General features: G+C 35.8%; 1 protein-coding gene across 1 annotated transcript in view; it reads right to left on the minus strand.

Moving 5' to 3' along the window:
* PCLO (piccolo presynaptic cytomatrix protein) overlaps positions 1-22,502 on the minus strand; it is a 350,197-nt gene that overhangs the window by 42,004 nt on the left and 285,691 nt on the right. The window contains exons 19-24 of the mRNA XM_051622973.1: positions 20,616-20,687; positions 17,924-18,104; positions 16,507-16,701; positions 15,104-15,286; positions 5,716-5,857; positions 2,118-2,185 (exon numbers count right to left, since the gene is read on the minus strand). Of these exons, the coding sequence (XP_051478933.1) occupies positions 2,118-2,185; positions 5,716-5,857; positions 15,104-15,286; positions 16,507-16,701; positions 17,924-18,104; positions 20,616-20,687 (841 nt within the window). The remainder of the gene's footprint in view (positions 1-2,117; positions 2,186-5,715; positions 5,858-15,103; positions 15,287-16,506; positions 16,702-17,923; positions 18,105-20,615; positions 20,688-22,502) is intronic.

The raw sequence follows: 22,502 nt of genomic DNA on the forward strand, positions 1-22,502 counted from the left end.
TTTGCAAATGACATTACAAATGTCAATTATGGGAGCTTTCTACAAATTAATGAAAAATGGGAATGAATATTTGCTTCCACTTAATTGCAGAGCTCATTTGGTCCACAACACTGGTAAGTGAACTATAGAAAAGATAACATTTGATCTTTAAGACTTAAAGATTTTCATTCACTTCTGTTCATCTATGAAAAGAATACCACAATAATTCTATAATACTGATGTAATTCTCAGTTAAAAATAGAATTTTGAGTTCCTCTAAATTCTGAACTAGTTCCCTGAAAAATAATTATATTTACATGCTGAAACTGAAATGCTTTTGCATTCCTTTTCAGCTTTTAGTTTAATTTATCATTTGAGATTGACCTGTCCCATCTTAGCCAGCAAGAAGTTGGACACTAAAAACTAGGCTGGCTAGCCACTTTCTCTCAATACGGAGAAACAGCATTTCATAGAGAACTACTTTTTTTTGTCAGACTTTGAGTTGTAACTCAAGAGTTCTCAAGTCAGGAAAGGTGAATTTCATCATAGGTGAAAATTAGGGAATTGCAGCTCTTATTTGCAGATTTTGAAGACAAACAGAAACATGACTTTGGCTGAAGAAGTAATTTTAGTGATTAAATGCTACATACACATATTTTAGAATGTTTCAAAATGTGGGGTTTTTTGGTTGAGTTGGGTTGGGTTTTGTAGGTTTTTTTAATGGTGAAAACATAAAATGTAAACATTTTATACTTGTATGTACTGAAATTTATGATCCAAGACATTACCTAGGGGGCAATTTCTGATGAACAAAATTATGAAAAACTTTTCTTTTGCAATTATAATTCTGCATAAAACACATCATGACAAAGTAAAAATGGAAAACTCCCAATTTCCCATTTTCATCCCACCATTTCTCACTTTAAAAAATAGTTTGTTTTTCATATACTTAAAATACAAGTGAACAAATTGAAGTTTGTTAAACAGCTGAATTTGGATTTCTATATGGCAAGTACTATATACTGGAAGATTTAGTAGAATGCATATACACAGCTAAGAATTCTTGCTTTGGAAAAGAGTTTTATAGTTCTACCTTAAAATTCTAATTTGATTTTTTCAAATCTGTGGAATATTATCCACTTTTACCTCAAATATAGAAAAAGCAATTATTTCCCCATGTACAGAGATTGCATAAACCTGAAAGATGTTGATTTTTTTAAGGCTGAATTTAACATGAAGTTAGCTTCAACTCTATGCATGAATTTCAATTTATGAACTGATTAAAACCAAAACTGCATTGAAATGCATTCAAATGATTAAAGTATTATTTCAGTAATCAAAAATTAAGGTCATCATTATGAAGTTTTATATTTGAGGTCAACATACACTTGCAAGAAAATACCTTCTATGCAAAGGGAAATGGAATTTTCCTAACATATCCTTCAATACAAACCATTCCATTTTCATGCAGTTGTCCATTATTACATATGGAAGAGATGGATAATCACATTTCTCATGAAATTTTGACAGCCATTCTGTCAGGCTCTTTTCAGCTCCAATATAAAGATGTCTCCTCCTTTAGCAGCACCACATTCACACCAAAATAGTTCACTCAGGATTTCTCAGTAAGATAAGAGTTTCATTATAGGCTAAGTGCAGCAGTGAAGCTTGATGTTCAGATAATACTTTTATTTAAACTTAATGTTTTATGTACAAACCAAAGTTAATAATTGCTTTATGAAGTAAATGTTCTGAAATGTTATAAAAATAGAGCCTGACAGCCAGTGGATATTTTGTTTTGATTTAATAGGTATTGAGTCAGCTCCATACTTCATATTTTTTATTCCAATACTATGAAAAGCAATGAACATTGAAAGACAGCTATTATTCATTGCAATGTAACTACTTAATTACTTTAAATAAACAGGTAAGACACTGGTCTCATTCAAACTGAAGACTCATTACATTGGTGCTATGTGTAAATGGCACTTAGAGTAAATGAAAGTCAGAATCTTAATCTATAATACAAAGAGAGTATAGGCTAATCTTTCATAGGTTAGCAAGAAAAAAACCCAAACAAACGTTTTTGTCCTATAAATACGAGATACCACTGTAGTGTTGTTTGTATTTCTTTTTACCTTCTGCATCGGTTAATCCTACTCCCGACTGCTTTACTGGTTCTTGTCCATTCTGGCTCATCTTCCCTCTGTTAAAATACATGGTGGTAATTGTCAAAAAGATCATAAAGAGATGACATCTAAGAAAATGATGCACCCCAGCCCATGAGACTTGGTTCTGTACAAAAAGACAAACATGATCTGTATTTCTAAACAAAACAAAACAAAACAAACAACAAAAAAAATAAATCAACAATAAACTCTCTGTGTGTATATCTATATATATTTAATATAAACAAAATAAAGTGTACTATAGTTTTTTTCTATTGCTATTTGGACAGATAACTTAATAATTTTTATTTTTATTTTCTCTTTTGGAAGCACCTGCAATTACATCTTGCTAAGCCTGTACATTCTTCTAAAATGGGGCCATCAGGTGCTGTCTGCTATGTGCCCCCATCAGCCTGGGGATCTGCAAACAGCCTGCATATCCTCTCTTCTCAGTTAATCCTGTTATGGTGAACAGTGGAATATATAATAATGAGTCAGAAAATTGATATTTGGTCTACAATACTGTTACTTCAAAGGTAAGGCATGTTTGTGGTCATTATCTTCTGTCAATCATTGCTTTTACACTAGAGTTCAGGTTTAGCATGAGAAGCAATTAGGTTCTTAGACTTACATTCATGTTAAAGTTAGGCGAGTGGAGTTCTCTTTCTGCACTGGGTGCAGAAAGAACCTAGATCACACTCTAGATTTCTACTTTTAGGCAATGAAAATTAGGTAAAATATAAGCTATCTTTAAACACACTTGTTGCAAGCTCTAAGGCACAATTACAATCACATTCAAAAAATGTCTGCTATGAGATTCTTGTGCTTCTGTTTGCTTTTCTCCCTTAAGACTGAAATGCTGTGATAGAGAATATAAGGCATTAACTCCAGATGTCTGTGGTTCATCTGGGGTTAAAGTGTCAGTGTTTTTCTCTCCTACTCATGAGCCAGCTTCACGTTTCACAGCCACACCAGAAGCTGTCCAAGTTCAAAATGAACTGAAAAATTAGTACAGAATGTCAGTTTTTAAAGTTTCAGTTTTAAATGAAAGTTATTCTTTTCTTCTTCTCTGAGGTAATGCTTCATAAAACATTTTACAAATATGATACAATAATTTTTTGTCCCTAAGGTTAGATTCCTTACACATTGTTCAGTTGCTTTTCACTTTTGCATTCAAAATTAATATAAATTTACTGCCATTCTATTGTCTTTATGATTACAGAATAAAAAGGTATAGAGAATCTGGTCTTTATCAAAGATGATAAAATGAGTAACTTTCAGGGGTATTGCAACTGGATGATAAGAGACTTTTAAAAAATATCTCTCTGATAGAAAGACTTCACAAGTTTTATTCAGCTGTGCATAACTGTATATAAGGATTAATTTCCCTTGCTAGTTATAACAATATTGAATTTTGCAAGTATTCTAATTAGTTTCCTCATCAAACAAGTCCCATGGTGACACTATTTAATTCCTTTAGTTTGCTTCATGACTAAATGTTCCTATGGTTAAAAGCCTTTGGACTAAAGAGTTTAAAAGTCAGCCTAGCCAATGCTTTTTCTGTTGATAAGAAACCTAATCTAAAAAAGGATCTTATATCAAAAAAACCAAACCAAACCAAACCAAAACAAAACCAAAAAAAAAAAAAAAAGCTTTTCTATCCCAGGACACTTTAAAGTATTTAGCCTTCTTAACACTTCAAATACAAATTGTGAAGCTGTGGTCTTATGGATATGCTGAATTAATGTACGAGATCAGAGTCCCTGAAGTCATTATCAAGCCAGTCTGAATGGAAATGTTGACTAGAATTTCAATCACACATATATTCATATATATAAGAATTTTTATCCAGAAATCAAAATGGAAACAGTTGTCTGTTTTAAAACTTTCTGCCCCGGAATTATCCCAAAGGTGTCTTGTTGTAAACAGGAATTTTGTAGTTAATTTTCATTGCATTGTTATGTAAAGCCCTTGAGACTAACATGAAAAAGAAAGCATTTTTTTTTCTATATAAATGTCCTGTGTAACTTTTAAACTGTCTGTCTAATATCAGCATATAAACAATTTACTTTAAAATGCCATAAGTAAAAATAATAATAATAATCTAGCCCTTAAAAGAAAATAAGAGGGATAAGAGGGCTGGATATATTTTACTTAATTAAATTAAATTCATGGGAATAAATTGCTATAAAAGAAAAGCTGAAGCCATGGAGACTTATTCCTGCTTTTCAGTAGAAGTGGGGCTGATTTCAGGCTTAATAGGCTAGTGAATCTGTCAGCCAAATAACAAGTAACTGCCGACAACACACAGTAAGTGTTTGGACTCAAATTTAGCATATGTGAACTGAAAACTTCTATTAAGAGCTTCATATTATGCTTCTGTGCAAAAAGATTTTATGCATTTATGGTTTTCTCATTAGAAATTACAGCAAAATAATTTTGATATTTTCAAATCCAATGAAAGATCATATTTTTGCCACTGGGAAGTACAATTAATTTTAACCTAGAAAAACACAAGCGAAAAGTTCAGTGAAGATGAAGCAGCTAGCACCCCACAACCTTAGCTCAAGTTGTCATCCTAGATTCTGAAGATAAGACTGAAATATTAGATTTGCATCTATTTTTCTTTTAGCTACCAGTAAGCTGTAGAAAAATATATTTGGACTTTATTTTAGAAAACAATGAATACTTCGAAATGTCAGGCCTAGATAATGAATTTTTTCTTCATTCAAGCTTTTTACAGAAGATTATGTCAAGCTCTTATGACTAATAATTCAGGACTTTAAGGGAAAAACATAAACATGTATCCCAGAGGAAAATCTGGAACTTGACACTGAATGAGAATATTGCTGACACTGAATGAGAAATTACCATCAACTAATATTTTGAGAAAAATCAATCTATAAAAATATCAGGCCAGAAACATTAAGTTGATCCAGAGAAACTACTTTACCCTATAAAGTAATATAAATTAGGTTGCTAAATGAAGATGCATGCTGCCAAAGTTGAAGAGAAAAAAATCCTGTCAGAACTCTTCTCTGTGGAGTAGTTAACTGGGTAAAATGTTTGAAAATGAAATAATTTTACAGGATCATTATACTGGCAATAGCTTGAATATTCTAAGAGGGGCTCTGTCCTGAAAAGCTCTTCAGAACTTGGGAAAAGTTTGGTTATACCCAGAATCTGAATTTCAGTTGCACTAGTAACACTTCTTTCTAGAATGAAGTCAATCTGAAAGCCAACTAAGCACCCTCCAGCCAACAGAATTTGTACTTTTAAATAATAACCCAAGCCTATCTCTACACATCTATCAAAGGCTGAGACTAGCACCTCTCTTGTGCGACAGCAATAAATTAATGAGGTTGAGGAAGAAGTTTGGTTGCTTATTAATAACTCCATGCTCAACAAAGCAGAATAAAAGTATGAGCTCTGAGATATTCTCAGGTTAGCAGCTATTCTACTGTGTAAGTCAAGTCTGCAGAGGAAACTACGTAAGGAAGATGACTGACAAGTGCAAGGGCTGTACATAGTGCAGGGAGGATACAGTATATTAAAGGAAAAGCCTTACATTCTTGGGATGGGAAATAGATTATTCTCTCCTGTGGTACTGCTGCTGCCTTCGCTATCCATGCTGTATCCGCTGCCAAAACTACTGGCTGACGAGCCAGTGGAGACAGAACTTTCTGCAGGTCGGTGATTAGTAGACCTTGCTGTACAGGGTGGGAACAGTGCGTTACCAAAAACCTTGCAAGATATCATCCACATTAAGAAAAAAATGTAATTTATCAAAATCACATGCTGCAAACATTTTTACTTTTTTCACTCTACATTCCAGTATTGCATTATGATCTTTTGCAGATGATGTTTATTTTCATGTAGAATAAGGTGTTCTAAACCAAATAGTATACCACCATATTTTTTCTCCAGTTGTTTTAATAGTTCAACAGCCTGAAGGAAAAAGAGAATGTGTTAGATTGATTAACACTGCTTTTCTGATTAAAGCTACAAAAAAAACAGTTATTAATGTGAAACATTTCATATGGTAATCTTGTAAAACTGAAAGTCCCAGTGGGCTTCATATTTCTCATGAAACATTCTTTGCATTTGGTGATTTTGTGGAGAGAAAGCTGAAAGGAAATATAAGTACACCATCTATAATCACAGAGACTGTATGAAGACTTTCACCACTCTTCAGATGTAAACCAGCTACTGCATTATATTTCTCAACTGCTTCTACCAATTTGGATCTCTCTTAATACATGCCTAGAATTTTAATGCACATATTTTGACAGTAGATGCTCTAATCTCATTTAAGACCATTTGGTGTAGAAAATACACATGAACATATGCTATTTTTACTTCAGATGCCTCATTTTGCGTTTTGGATATTATTGTACTACATGAACAAATCTTCCACTATTCAGCCTTTAGCGAGTTGAGGAATATAAACAAAAAAGGACACAGTGACATTACACGTAACAATTAATACAGGAAGAGTAGAGTAGCTGTTCTCATATTGAATAACACAATTGTCTGGGAATATTATTACAGAGTTTTGGATTTTTTTGGTTAAATGTCCTCTACTACATCTGCTATTGTCATGTGTCATCTGTTTCAACTGACTGAGAGTGTACACTGAAGAAGAAAAACACAACTTTTTTGTAAAGTTATTTTTCTGTAAAGAAATAATGTAGTTTTATGTTATTTTGGTGAATTGTGAAACTCTAATGCAAGAAGTTAAAGGAGACTCTTCTTTAATCAAGCTATGAGTCAATTATCTAAATGGAAAGTACTTCAAATAAGAGCCAGAGCCCCAGTGGTGTCTTGCCTTAAAGTAGCAACTGATAATTATTTGATGTTTGACTGAATGAATAATAATATTTTCGGTGAAGACTGCTCCATGCTACCTGATGGGGGACCAGGAAGCTGTGTGTGGCTCCTCAAACAATGCCAAAACAGATTAATAATTGGACCTAGAAGAGAGGAATGAAGCAATTCATATATCATCAATCCTTGGGTCAAAACATGAGTTAAGACAGAACTCTTACTCTGCAAAGTGATTCTTCATTGATAAATGAAGTTGTCACATAACTTTTTTCTTTTTTTTTTTTTTTAAACTCTATTAGCCTCCTCTGTTTCACTGTCACCTACAGCCACAGAAGTAATTTGTCAGTCTATATTATTTTCAGTCAAATATATTCTTTAGCTCTATTTCAGGATTTTATGTATTGATCACAGTCTATCTTTTGAGGTATTAATACAAATTAACAAATGGTAAAATCATAGTATCAACAGATACTCTTGTTATCTGCTCAGAAAGTCACCCATCACTGTTCCAGCATAGGCTGCCAGGACGCAGGTTGTTCAGCTCGTGGAACTGAGTGAATTCCTATGACTATGGGGACGTGTCAGGAAAGTGTTGGGAACCACCAGGCAAGAACGAGCTCTCCTTTAAAGCACATTCTTGCCAGCTGCTTTGTATTCAACTGCCTGCACTGGGGCTATCTCCTGCCAGTCCTGAGCTAATCCAGAACCTCAGTTCTCACAGTTTGTGTGACCTGTGTGACTTCTAATGTTTGTTGTTTGGGATTCTGAGGGTAATATAAATAATTTCTTATATCTTTATGGTTGGATTTCTAAAACCAGCAAGGACCTAGGATTTGTGTCAAGCCAGAAATGCTTCAATTAAGCCTTTATAAATGGCTTAGAAGTTTTGCTACATCTATTTATAATCTAAAAATGGTTGTTTCTTTTGAAACAGCTGTATCCTGATGGTCAGTTTGCTGCATTTTTAGTTTCTCTACTATTTTCATTAATTTTCTATGTTGATGTTTTTTTCCTGTAAGATCTCTTGGTGAGTGGTTAAAATGGATCCAAGTTCAGATTCACGACTGGATTTTGAAAATTCTGCATTTCAATGTTATTCTTTTTTTTTTTTTTTTCTTCCCTGTGTGGTATGTGAAACTAAAGAACTACAGTGCCAGTTGGTGACAGAAGATGAAAACAACAAATAGATTTACCACTAGTTTAGTGAGCTCCTCCATAACTCATAAGGAATCCACATTTTCTATATATCTATATTTTTACAGATAACTCTAGAACGCTAAGCTTCTGCTGCTGGTTATACAGGAAACTTCCAAGTTCTGCAGATGTGGCAATGCCTGCTATCAGGCAATATTTTGTCTAAAAGTTTGAGTATAGATGTTCCCCTTTTCAGATATCTGTCTAGAAGCAGAAGCACTATTGTCAAAACAGGTAGGGAAAGAGTTCTACTTGCAAACTGAACAGAAGGAGGGAAAAATGCTTTTGAGTATACATTCAGCATTAAGTTTGGAGACTTTTTTGCTTGAAAAAAACCTGGCAGTCTCGTGAGAACCCCTGGGTAATAAACAAAAGGGCTGATAGCATCATGCTGAGTCCTCTCAAAGAAGTGCAAGCCCATGGGAGCAGATGAAATCACCAGACTGCTTTGGATACTCATCTGCTGATCAACAAACTGGGCATGTCACACACAATGTCTTCTGGCAGAAGCTTGTCTAATCATAACACTCAGTTGCCTTGTGTTTCAAGTGTTGCAACCACAAACTGCCTCTGAGGTGCCTGTTTACCTGTTTTTATTAAGGCTTTGCTAGCACTAAAAGCAAGTGCAGCTCAGGCTTGCTCTGTAAAGTTCTGCAGTGTAAAGACCTGCTATTGGAATTGCTAAGTTGCATGCTTTGTGAACTGGCAACCAAACGGAGATATATTATTAGTGATCAAAGTGATGTGCCTCAGGTCAGTCCTAATAATTTCCGTTTCTCACTTTTCCTCATATTGAACAGTACTTTGAACCACCGTCTCATCCATTTCAGCCACATTTATATAACAGACACTGCTTTCACCACACACTGAGCAGTGATATTTTCTGAAATTTCAGCATAACTCTTTACAGAGCAATTTTGCATTTGAAATGAGTAATTGCAGAACAGCACTCAAGCTGTGGTGATGGCATTTCTTTACCTAACAAAGCAATTCTGATGAAATAATTTTCTTCTATATGCTCCATAGGGTTAGCCTACCATCTAATAGATTTTTGAAATAAGAGTTATCAAATGAAGAATTTGAGCGATTTCCTGAAATTACATGTCAGCTTAAAGTGGTGGGAGAGTAAATAGCAGGAATCACCAAAGCAAAATGTGCCAGCTATTAGACTGAAACAAGACTCAAAAGACAGCCTTGGATTATTCCTATCCACGGAGACTGGAGACAAACTGTTCTGGCTTTGATAATGATTCCTGGAAATTGGGTATTTGAAGCAATGTGAAGGCCCATTTAACTTGGAAATTAAAAGAGTAGTGAAACTAGGCATAAAACAACTTTCGATAGTAAATTATTTAAAGTGTGAAACATTCTAAATTACTGCAGGAAATTAAAACATGGCATTGCCTATTAAAAGTGTGAAAATGTGTATAGACCTAAAGGGACCCCAAATAAGCAGGTATTTAAATCCACAATCATATCCAATCCAAATGATTAATAGAACCTAAGAATCAGTTTTCTTTCACTCCATATTATTGCTAACGCCAGTAAATAGAACTTAGGGATATGGAAAATTCCTATTGATTTTAATTTCTTACAGCTAAGTGGCTAGAAATTACACAGTGCTGGCTCAGACCTGTCTCAGGGATTTTACAAAGCTAGCGATATCTTGGTACACACGTCACAGCACATTTCTGTGCAGTTTTTACCTGTTATGCTGACACTTAAGTGAACTTTTGTCAAAGATATTGGCCCAAGGGTATGCTGCTTTTTGAACTAAAGTGCTTTAAACCAGACATCTTTGAAAGGTGTAAATTGACAGGCTCATTTGGGTACAATTGTGAAAGTGCTGATGTATAGTCTATCTACTCTAGCTATTCTAGCTAGTAATATTAGCTCTGATAGTAAGCCTACCTCTGACCAGTATAATCACTCAACACACAACTATTTGGAACATAGTTTCCTCTTAGGATACCATAGAAAAGCTTGTTTTCTTGGAGGTTTTCAGAAAATGTAATTTTCAATTCCCTGATGTTTGGAATGGAAAAAAACCTTTCCTATTATCAAGTAAAAAAAAATAGGAAAAACAGACAGAAATTGCACTAGGAATATATTGTTTGTATTACCTAAAATGTTTCCCTGTCTCTGCCTCCTAGTGAAATCTTTGCGGTACCAGTACATATGTTTGGACCTTTAAATGAAAAACATGGTATTTTCTCTACATCTTTGGGGTTTCTTAACTAATTCAGGTCAGGGGTATAGCAGTGCTTTTCTCCTCTGCAGGTTGTTTGCTTGTGTGATTATTTTTTTCATGTGTGACAAACAAAGAGGAGATGTGTGTGGCATCCATCGTTGTACAATGTTCAAGCAATGGCATTTTGACCTCTCCTGAGCGTCTCTCTGGAAGGATAGAAAGACACATGCAACTACAATGATGTTCAGGCTTAAGATCACCTGCTTAGCTATTTAAATATTAATTTATTGTTCTCCAAAGAACTTAAGAAGAATAAAAATAATTGTCTATAAATTATCTTAGCTGGTACTAATTATCTTTTGTTTTTTTGTCAGCCATTTTATATTCTGATGTAATAAAGGAATTGTTTTTCATTGTATAATCATTGTACCTTTTTGTGCAAAACTGTCACCTCTTCCTCTGCAAATAAGGGCAAGGCCACTGAATTTCACCTGTTAAGCAGGTAGGTTGAACATCCATGGAGATACCACAGCTTCCTATAAAACTGTGTACTTTAAAAAATGACAAGTTATGCAGATAAATGCTGACTATATGCTGAACAGTACTTGGTTTTGGTTTTGTGCTCTGAATCTCTTGTTTCACTGGAAACTAAACTTTCTATTGTAGTGTAGCAAAGTTGATGCACCTTTCTAATTCACACAGATGCTGGAAGGAAATTTTGCTATTTTATTCATTTTATTGGAAGTTATTAAAACTAAAGCACGTAGTTCAACCTTTTAAAACTATAAACTGGCTTTCAAAAGGCCTTTCACATAAAATCGGTAAATAATACCTACTCAGATATACCTACTGTTTTATATGCATATATCACGGGAACTGGTAATTATAACCAGAATATCTGTAACTGTTCAAATATCCGAAGAACTCTAACGTATTTTATTATATTGAAAACATCAGTGACCTACCAAGAAAATTCTATATAATAGAAAGATCCTCTGTGGGATAAATTACTGAGTTAAAAGAAGGAGAACTCATTTGCACTGTCTCTAAAACTTACTCATCTGGTGGATAAACTCTAATACACAGATTTATGTTGAAAGGAATGTGCTTAATTTTGTGTGAATGTGTAATTGGCGATGATTCAGATTTTTCACAAAAATGAAATCAAATTAACTCAAACCTAGAACTGCTCTCTCCCTCTGGCTTGGATCCCTTGCAACTTCTGCCTTCGAAGGTCTGGCTCTGAAATGTCATTGTTCCTCTCTGAAGGGTGTGATGGGAATGTGTATTATGCAATTACTTTCTTTGCAGATCATACTCTTATCTCTCAGAGGCAACTAGGAAATTATACTTCAGAGTTTATTTTCAAATAAATGCTGTAGTAGAAAACTGAATTTTACAAAACTGCTGATCAAAGACTAATGTCTTCTGTTGCAGCTTCACCTTAATTTTAAAGTAGACTGACTAAAATACATTTTTCACTGCTTGAAATTAATACAGAATAAGTCCAGTCCAATAAACTTAAACTGATGTAAGTACTTTGCATTCACAAAATATAATATGTATACCATGGGTGCTGGTTTTGTTTATAATTTCCTTTTTATTTCTTGCTAGACTTACAATTAATAGCTGATGAAATATAACAAACAGAAAAGCTCCTAGGAGTTAGAAGTAGAGAAAGATTTCTCTGGGGCATTCTAAGAATGACTCAGGGTTCTTGCTTTGTTTTGTTCTGTTTTTTCAAGTGCCAATTCAATTCAAGACAATTGAGAGACTAAGTTAAAGGAGGAAATTTTGAAAATTGTCTTTGGTAGAGAAGAATAGATGGTTACATAAAGAAGAGAATTTTTCTCATCATCCTTTTGGAAATCATGCTAGAATACTACCACTGTGTGTGCTTGGGTTGAAAAATAACCACAAACACTTATTGTAAAAGGTGCTGTTCTCTGATAAAGTCAGAGAGAAATAGCTGTGCAGAAAAAAAAAAAGAAAAAAAAAAAAGAAAAAAAAGAATAATGCTGTGGATTATCTGTAATGGCTTCCTTAATAAAGGGCTCTGAGATTCAGTGGTAAATAATTACTAGCTTGCCAAGATGATTGTTCCAATCCATAAAATCAGTTCATAATGGCTTCTTTTCCAGGTGTCAGTATGGTAGGTTGCAATGGGAATGGGTACCACAACCATGAGGCACTTCTGTAGGAATGCACTTGCAAACTGATGATGCCTTAATATTCATTGTTCACAATAGTATTAGCTTTTAGAATTTTTGGACTGCATGGTAGACCTCTCCTTCTTCAATCTCCTCTTTCTCCCACCAAGAACTTGATAAATTAAAAGCTGTTTTGGATATCTTCAGTGCTTTTTCTATTTAAGGGTGTAGTTTCTTCCCACTTACTTACATACTCCACAAAACTGCAATTAAGTAATCTTGCTTTTTGATCCTGCTGAAATGCAGGAGATCCCTTAACCTCAAAATGGCAATTATTGGCCCACCTCATAAGAATAAATTAGATTGGAAACTAGACTTGTAAACTTTGTGTGGGTGACCATGCATTTGTGTATTTTCATCAGAATTAAAAGACAAAAGTATCACATCTCTTCACAGTAACTCAAAGCTCACTTATATATTAATGACATTCATGTGGACTCTTATTCTCATAACTCTCTATGATGCTTCTAATATTGCTGAGCCAAATGTATATAAATACGTACCTTTTTTGCAGTTTTAAAATTAATGAAGCTACTATGCCAGTTCAGTGGCAAGGATAATTCAAGCCAACAGCCTAGATATATCCTTATCGTAGAAGTGTAGGTGAACCCTGATTCAACCTTATATCACAAGCAAAAGTTTTTTGCTTTGCTTGTCTGTGCCAAAAGGCATTACAGGACTACAAGTCATTATGATAAATCTCTACAGGTACGACACCTCAAAAGATCATAAGTTACATAGAATAGAACAAACCAGAACAATTTCAGTTGGAAGGGACTGGCAATGAACACCTAGTCCAACTGCCTGATCAATTCAGGGCTGACCAAAAGTTTAAGGATGTCATCAAGGATATTTTCCAAATGCATCTTAAACACTGACAGACTTGGGGCATTGACTGCCTCTCTAGGAAGCCTGTTCCAGTGTTTGGTCACCCTCTCAGTAAAGAAATGCTTCCTAATGTCCAGTCTAAACCTCCCCAGATGCAGCTTTGAACCATTCCCACACATGCTATCACTGGATACCAGGAAGAAAAGATCAGAACCTCCCTCTCTTCTTCCCCTCTTCAGAAAGCTCTGAAGGATCCAATGTGGTCACCCCCCTCAGCCACCTTTTCTCCAAACTAGACAAACCCAAAGTCCTTAGCTGCTCCTCAGAGGACATTCCTTCTGGAATTAGATTTCTATAGTATACATCCCAGGACAGGATGGGCCTTTCAGTTATGGTGCCTGAACTAGTACCATAATATCCTCTGGGCACTAACTGAGCTGAGTGTCTGTAGCTGAGCTGTAGAGTAAGACAACCTGTGTGGACAGACACACACGTGTGTAGATACATATATTAATGGAAGAGCTCTGAAGAATCTCAGTACGAGGGTGGTTAGACATAGGAACCGGTTTTCCAGGGAAATGGTGCATGCCTCCTCCTTGGAAATGTTCCAGACAGGCTGGATGGGAGTTTTGAGCGAGCTGGCCTAGGGGAAGGTGTCCTTGCCCATGTGGGGGGTTGGAACTAGATGATCCCTTCTAACACAAACCATTCTATGATACTCTATAAGAAAATACTTGTTATTTCTAAATACAATGTTTTAAATGATCTGTTAGATTTAGCCTTGTTAATTAGCTTTTTTAACATCATGCTCTTAATGACCCATTGCCTTTAGAGTTTATTGTTTGAAGTATCGTTTCCTCTTTCTCTCCTACAACCTTCTCAGAAAAACTGTCCACAGCATGCAATGATGTTGACAGAAAAACCTTCAATGACTCATGAGAGCTTGGGAAAGGATTACCACACAAGAGATCTAGGAGTCCAGTCTGGAAATTTATTGGGAGAATCCCTCAGATTTCATGAAAATAAGCAAAATGCTCCAGAAGTCAAAGGAACAGTGTCAATTTAAACCAATTGAGATTCTGGCTCTTTATTTGTGATGAGGGGATAAATTGATGGTATGTGGTATCTAGGTGTGATGCAGAGGTGCCTACAGGTAGAAAATAATTTTTTAAGAGGCTGATAGGAAAATTATTAAGAGAGCGAGCTATACATGGATCAAAACTAATTTCCTTTCCACTGGCTGTTTGAAAAATTATGTCTGCTAATGACTTTTGACATAACAACTATGTTGGGAGAGGAAAAGGAAATTGTTAATGTCCCAACTGGAATTCCAGAAACGAAAATGTGCAAATAGGATTTTGTCACAGTACAAGAAATGTTCAATCATGCTTAAGCAGACCAACTTTTATTAGGCTTTTTATTAGAAAACAACATCAGCAAAGCTAGACCATTTTTTCAACAGAAGTAAAAGTCTGCCAGTGGAATGGAAGTGCACATTTGTTGTTTTGTAGTATTTCTTAGCATAGTTTCTCATTATGGATTTATGCGCTGAAGTGGAGAAATCAAGTAGAGTTCTTGATTCATGTTAACATTTACAGAACTTAATGGAGGGATAAAATAAATAACTAAATATCATAATGAATTAGTAGACACGGCAAGAAGGATTTGGGATGTGGTTGGTTTCTTAACCATGTCTTTCTGCTCACCTCCTTCAGGCTTGACTGGTCCATCAGACATCACTTTCCTGAGGGCTAGTTGGCTTTGGTCTTTGTTGTCATTGGCTGGTGGAGGCAGATTGTCAGACTGAGTTCTTTGAATAGGGAGGACTCCTGCTATGCTGTGTCTGTGCTGCTTCCTGGCATGATTAGACTGACCGCTTTTATGTGCTGCTGTGGCAGTGTGGGTGAAATGGAAACCCAGAGTATGTATCCTCAGATGGAACCAGCTTAAATGTCATTCATGCAAACACAAGTGTTGTTTCGGTTTTTTTTTTCTGTATTTAAATAAGTAGTGTTTTCAAACACCAGAGACACCGCATGCACAGCATTAAAAAGTATTAAAACTGGCTGTTTCTTTATTAATGATGTTGAATATAAGGGAAACAATTTCCCCCTACTTTTTGCATTATACCAAGGTAAGTTTATGGCATATCAACAAATCCTGATGACAAACATAATGGTTACACAGTCAGAGAGTGTTAATCTGCCATTAACTAAACCCTCAACTAGCAACCACACACTGGTCTGAAGTACATTCTGGAGAGCAATCCTTTTGGACGGAAAAAAATTAATTTATTAATCTATTTAATGTTGTCAGATGAAACCTATCTTGACCTTTAATAAAAAATTACTAGAAAAATTGAACTGACTCTGACACCTGACTTAGCTCTCAACTCCCTTTGGCTTTGCTAAGTTGATAACACTATTGAAATCTGATGCTGTTAGTGGCTTTTTCTGGCAGTTGATGTGTTTAATATTCCTTCCTGTTACTGTGCTGCTCACCACTTACATGATTTTATCCAAGTTATTAATAAGGCTACCTTATATTTCCTTTAAAAAAATCAGTTATTTACAGTCATCTTTCAAAAATACAACACATTTTTTTCTTTTTCTTTAACTTTAAATCTTCTGTGTATATATTACCATTCTTTCCTGATTAGTACTTATAGATATATCTTGCTGTCAATGTGTTCCCGGTACTTGCTGTGTGCAACTGGAGGAGCTGGCAGCTGCATCTCTGCAGGTTTTGATTATTTCATTGATAGTTATTTAGTGACATCAAAATGCCACCACACAATGGAACTCTCTGTGAGTCATGCACAACCATGGAACATCATGGACCATGAGTGAAGGGACTGATGGAGAAACAGCCAGTTTCACTGCAGTCTATATAAATTAAAATAAATAACTAAATAAAAGACCTCTAAATACAAGAGTATATTGTAATTATATGTATTCACACACAGGCACACAAAGAAAGACATTGAATAGACTGAGCACAGTGTGCCAAGAACAGAAAAGAAAATAGCCAAAAAGGGAAGGACAGCAGGGAAAAAGGCAACAGATGAACATTAAGCTGCCATGCTGAGGAATTTATTTGCGTCTTTTACTTGGTTGAAGGCGAAGCTGTTGGACAGCTGCTTCGGCAGCAGCAATGGCTGCCCCAGCGTCTTCCAGGTGGGTTTGAGTGACACTGGTTTTGCTTTGACTGCGGGATGGACCATGGGAGCGTAGATGTCCTTCAGAGGAAGATTTGGAGCTCCCTGGACTGCTGTGAGATTTCTCAATGGTGGGCACCTGCATGTCTAGCAAGAACATGAAGAAGCACAAGTATTTGGTTTATTTAAAACAAACCAACAATTTCAATTTCTTTCTCTCGACTGGCCTTTTTAGCTGCATTCCAGAAAAAGGAATAAAGATTAAGCTGTTCAATGCCATTCAAAGTCTCAAGATATATTTTGCTTAGGAAACTCTTATGAAGCACCATTTTCTACTTCCTCACTGTTTTCTGGTCCAGGGATCAATTATTTTACTATTGGGTTCCTATCACCTTTGAATTATACCTCCTGGTTCACACTGGTGGAATGACGAGGTAGCCTAAAGCCTCAAGATTTTCCACTTTCTATTTCTCTAGTATGTAGAAACTAACAAGCATCACTTATGCCAGTACTGAATACTAAGCTAATGCAAGCAGTCTTATTCTGATGAATGCCCTGGTCAAAAGCATAGCCTAACTTACAATAGCTTCTATTCTAGCCTCTAATTTACATCTAGATCTTACATAGACACCAATCCCTAGCAAAACATTACACAGAGAAACTGAAAGGAGATGGAGGAGAGTCTTATAACTTTGAGACTTTCATCTGGATGCTATTTAGGATGTCTTGGATATGATATCTACTGTGTTTTCTGTGAGCAACTGGCCACCAAGTCCTTACTGTGTGTGTGTATATACACACACACACATATATAGAGAGAGATAAATTTCTGTAAGCAGAAGACATTGAGATCAATTCCTCTTTTGCAAACATGAGTATAATTCTACTAAACCAACTCCACCAATTTCCAATACAATTGAGATATGCTACAGCCCATTATAATTGACTAGAAATGCCCACGCATTATTATAACATAATTGTTATTCTATAAAATATTAATGAGACATTTCCAGAAGATAAAATGCCACATAATATTTAAGGAACATGAAAAATAGAAAGCTAAATATGTATTTGATTTGGCCAAGGCTATTAGAAAAATGAAAAGGGCACAGAATCTATGGTAGATGTGCAAAACACGGGGCTTGTAAGCTGCTGTTTTAAGGACACAGCTATCCAGTAAGCTGGCTGGCACTGATTGAGCCAAATTAAGCCTTGGCTCCAATGAATTAATCACAAAGATAAATACGTTTTTACTAAAAGTGTATACAAACTTCATAGCATTAACTTTTCTATTTGAGCTTATACATAATAAAGGTTTTCCCATCATCTGGGAAAACATTTCATATCAGATGCACCAAGTCATTCCTACCCTTGGAAGGGTCTGGAAAAATTCCATGACTTCTGCTCTTGATGACAGATGGTTTTGGAGACTGCTGGCTACTCTGTCCAGAATGAGGTTTCCCATGATCAGTGTTTTCACTCTGTTCTTTCAGAGGGTACCACCGAGGAGTGTTGTCAAGCTGCGAGACACTGGATAACTCGATCAATACCTAGAAACAAAACCAAGTACAATAAATGACCTGTATTTGATCAATTAATGACTGTGTACAGCAGAAGAGTCTACAGTTGTGTCACCAGAAATTGCAACAAAAAGTAAGAAGTTAAGGGTATAAGGCTGTGTTTGCTGATAGATTCAGGACTCTGCCCATGCTCTGACCTCTCCTGATATAAGTCAACTGTGGTGCCAAATCCACAATTGTTAGCATAGTGCTCTGTCTGAACTAATGTGTCCTCTCAACAGAACCTCAGTAAGGACTATGAACTTAATGGTAGATCCATATCAAGATGGTTCAATAATTTAAAGGGTAGCTTGTCAGCACTAGCTTTGATAAGGTCTTCAGTAATACGAGACTGGTGCTTGTAGATTCTTCAAAACAAATCCATCTATGCAGAACTTATAACAAGAAGAGAACAAGGATACCTTTGCACTTCATTAAAACAATAGAATTCAATCAGCCTTTTAGGCCTCAAAATTTCTCTGGAAAAAAAAAATAAATTAAAAAGGAGAGGCAATGGCAACATGGAAATGAAACAAGCAACTTGGCTTGAAAAAAGATCCCATTGTAGTTAAAATCTGCTCTGGGCCACCTGTGTTGCTAGCAGGTGATCTGTGACATTCCTTATTGGAAAAAAAAGAAAAAAAGTAAAAGAAAATGAGCATTGGGACCAATAAGTAACCTTCCTTCTTTAATGGCCTTCCAGCTAAGAGGACCAAGAAATACAAAGTACTAAAGAGTCACCACAGAGTCTTGAATAAAGGAAAGGAAAAAAAACAGCCTTGCATTTGACTTTAAGGTAAGAAGGTTAAAATTAATGTCAGGTAGGGAAATTATTAAAGTGCTAGACCATTACTACTGATTTCCTCAGGCAACAATGTCTTTGTTGGTTTATTACAAGTCCCTGAATAAAAGAAAGCCTCTTCAAGTTTAGGGATGAGGAAATCTCCTCACAATGTTGTATTTGGTTGTTGTGGGTTTTTTTTCTAGATGGTTAAAAGCCTTATTTCTTTCCTTTTTTCTTTCAGATTCTTAGGCTGTATATGACCTGGATTGATCTTTCTGGTTAGGCCTATACTTAATATGGACAGATTAACTATTTAGCATGTTCCTTGCTATGGTTTTTGGTTATAACTTTGGGAATTACTTGGAAGACAGCATGGTTGAAGGTTGTTCTCAATAGGCAGTATGGGCTGGGGACTCTGCTTTGTAGGAGGGGAGGGTTCACATTCCATGGATGTGAACCATGATGTGCCACTTGTCTTCAGGGGCATGCAAATGGTGCTGGGCATATACGAGCAAGTCCTCAGTGCACAATTTGCATATCCCATATTCAATGTTATGGTGCAGGATTCCTCTGGACATCATGGTCTGAAATACACTGGATAGTCTTTTCCATTCCTTTTTTTACCATGAAGAACTGTTTCCATATTTAAGTCTGAATGATTTAATAAATAAATATGTTCTAGAGGTTGAATATACTTAAAGGCAAACATTTAAATCTTCCTGTAGAAGCAGCTGCTGGAGTATCCATTTTCTATATGTTTTCAATAACAATTATGTAAATATTCAGTACAGCCCCATTTGAACAAACATGCTGAACTCAAGAATCCTGATGCAGTATGCAGGAAGCAAGGAATCATGCTTCCTATACATTTATTTTAATAATTGTTCAAACAGTGACACTGATTGCTCAGTGTTGTAGTTACACAAAGGGGAACTGGAGCTGAACTGAGTGTCTCTCTGCAAAATTCAAATGCAGAATGAGCTGAGATATTCTGAATTATTCTGTACATGAGCAATTGATTTTCCCAGGTTTCTGTTTCTAATTATAATCCTCTTTTGTAACAACATCTTAAATTACATTTTTGACATCGTAGCAATTGCTGGTAATTTTGTATTTTACATGCATATGTTTGTTTGTTTGCTTTTAATAGAGAGCATACTTCTTCCCAGGATCACTCATTTATTATTAATTATTATTACAAAATTTTGCCTTCAGTCATACTTTGGTAATGATATTACTACTTTTTAGTGTTAAAAATGAGATCCTGATCAGCCAGACCAAATTACTCACGCTTGCAGATACTTATGCATGTGCTAAATTATGGTTTGATAGCAGAATTTAATCCTTTAATAATTTTCAAAATCTGATACTTCCTCAACCTTCCATTTTTATGTTAAAATCAAGGCAGACAGCTTATCAGTCATCAAAAGAATTCCCAATTAAGTAACTGTTACGGCTGTTACTGTCTCAGCCTCAAAAAAACAAATCTTGTTCTCAGTGAAGTAACATTGTGTTGAGTCCTAAATTAACTTCCACACAGTTTATGAAGATAAAGGGCAGGCATCTTTCACATGTAACTGAAAGAAATCACAACCATTTTTTACTAAGTCAGCAGTAAAACTGTGATGTAAGAAGAGAGAACTGTCTCCAAATACCAGCGTGCAGTTAATCAGCTTTCTAACCAGTCAGCTTTAGAGAGGATGAAATAAGATACTCACTTCACCAAGGAAGTCATTTGAGGAGAATCTATCATAATCCCAGACAGTCACTTCCAGTGTTTTCTTTTTCAGCTGCAATTTAAGTAAAAGGATAATTAACCCCATTGCCATCATAAACATCAGATCAAGTCTTTATGGTGGTTTCTATTCATTATCTCCTCCTTGTACCCTTCTTTAAAGAGACAGCTAGGCAGCTTTTGTCCTCCCATCAACCTTGATCTCAGAAAAATAATCTGGGGCTATTATTTGTTATCAAGCCAAATGGGCTTGTGCTTGGCCCTATTTTAGGAATTTCCACAAGTTCTTTTTGATAGAGCATGTGTCCATTACAGAAGACAAACTGTTTTTTAAAGACCCATTTTTGTACTACTGCAGCTTTTCTCATTATCAAACCTAAGTTGTCTGAACTCAGACATTTGCCTAAAGTGTACTTGAGTGTGAATTTCAAATGTGCTATTCAAAACACCCTATTTACACAATCTTATCTGTGAAGACCAGGCTTTAATATCCTCACAATTCAGTGTAGTCAATGAGACTCTGCAGGTGATGCAGACATGCAGGACAAGTTGTACTGTTAGGTATTAATGACAGCCATCAAAATTCATTATCTGCAGACCTTGTTAAGCATGATAGCTGTGTCAAGTGCTCTTTGTACAGGCTACAGTTAGAAACAAGTAAGTCTTTTTACATTAAAAGATACTGCAAGACAGAGAAGCTGTTGATCCAAGCAGTTAACCTTATTGGAAAGCCTGACCTGAGTGTCATGCCAGAAGGCTGTGGGATTGGCAGGGAGAAGATTGATTACTGATGTTGTGTGATGGGGCAGAGGGCTAGCAGGTGGCTGGAGAAGCAGTAAGAAATTCATGTGGCTTAAACAAAGGACAAAATCCTGGGTGTATGGAATGTCTGTAAAGTCAGGCTGAGAACTTGTAAGCGAAGAATTTGTTGGACACTTCCAAACATTATTAAGGAAAACAGGACTCTTCACATACTGGAATAAAAGAGGTCAGATCTAGAAATCTTATGTGATAACTGAGGTCATCATCCTAACAGAAGCAACATGTCACTCACTGCTCTGACTATGAATTGGTTGCTTGGAAAAAAGGGACAACAAAGGATCAAGTAATTGTTCAAAATTATAAGCTATACTATTTACTGTAGAATCATAGAATGTTAGGGGTTGGAAGAGACTTCTGGAGATCACTGAGTCCAACCCCCCTGCCAGAGAAGGACCACCTAGGGCAGGTCACAAAAAAATGCATCCAGACAGGTCTTGAAAGTCTCTAGAGAAGAAAACTCCACAACCTCTCTGTTCCAGTGCTCTTATAGTGAAGTGTTCCAGTGTTCCTTATAGTAAAGAAGTTTTTCCTCATGTTGAGGTGGACCTTCCCATGTTCCAGTTTGTGCCCATGGCTCCTCATCCTACCATAGGGCACCATTGAAAAGAGAGTTGATCCTCCTTGACACACCCTTCAAGTATTCATAAACATGAACAAGATCCCCTCTCAGTCTTCTCTTCTGTAGACTAAACAGCACCATTTGCTGCCCTTTGGTTTAATGCAACAGATTCAGACAGTTCTGAATAACTTTAAATTGCCTTTAAATGACAATTTCATCTCATTATTATGTATTCAGAATATCTTCTGCTCCCAGCTAACTTTAGAAAAATGAGCAACTATGCAAAGCCAGTATCTTTGAAAATCAAGTTTAAATCACCATATCCTGGAAAACCCACACAAAGGGGAATTGTACTATATTTAGCATGAACAAGATATACTCCTTAACCCGGCAATAACATGACTTGAAAGATAAGATTAGAAAAATATCTGGGTGCAATTCTTTATTCTTCCTCTGTTTCACTCCTACATAAACAGGCAACATTCTTCT

This window comes from Apus apus, chromosome 1, assembly GCF_020740795.1.
Source record: "Apus apus isolate bApuApu2 chromosome 1, bApuApu2.pri.cur, whole genome shotgun sequence".
Taxonomy (NCBI): Eukaryota; Metazoa; Chordata; class Aves; order Apodiformes; family Apodidae; genus Apus; species Apus apus.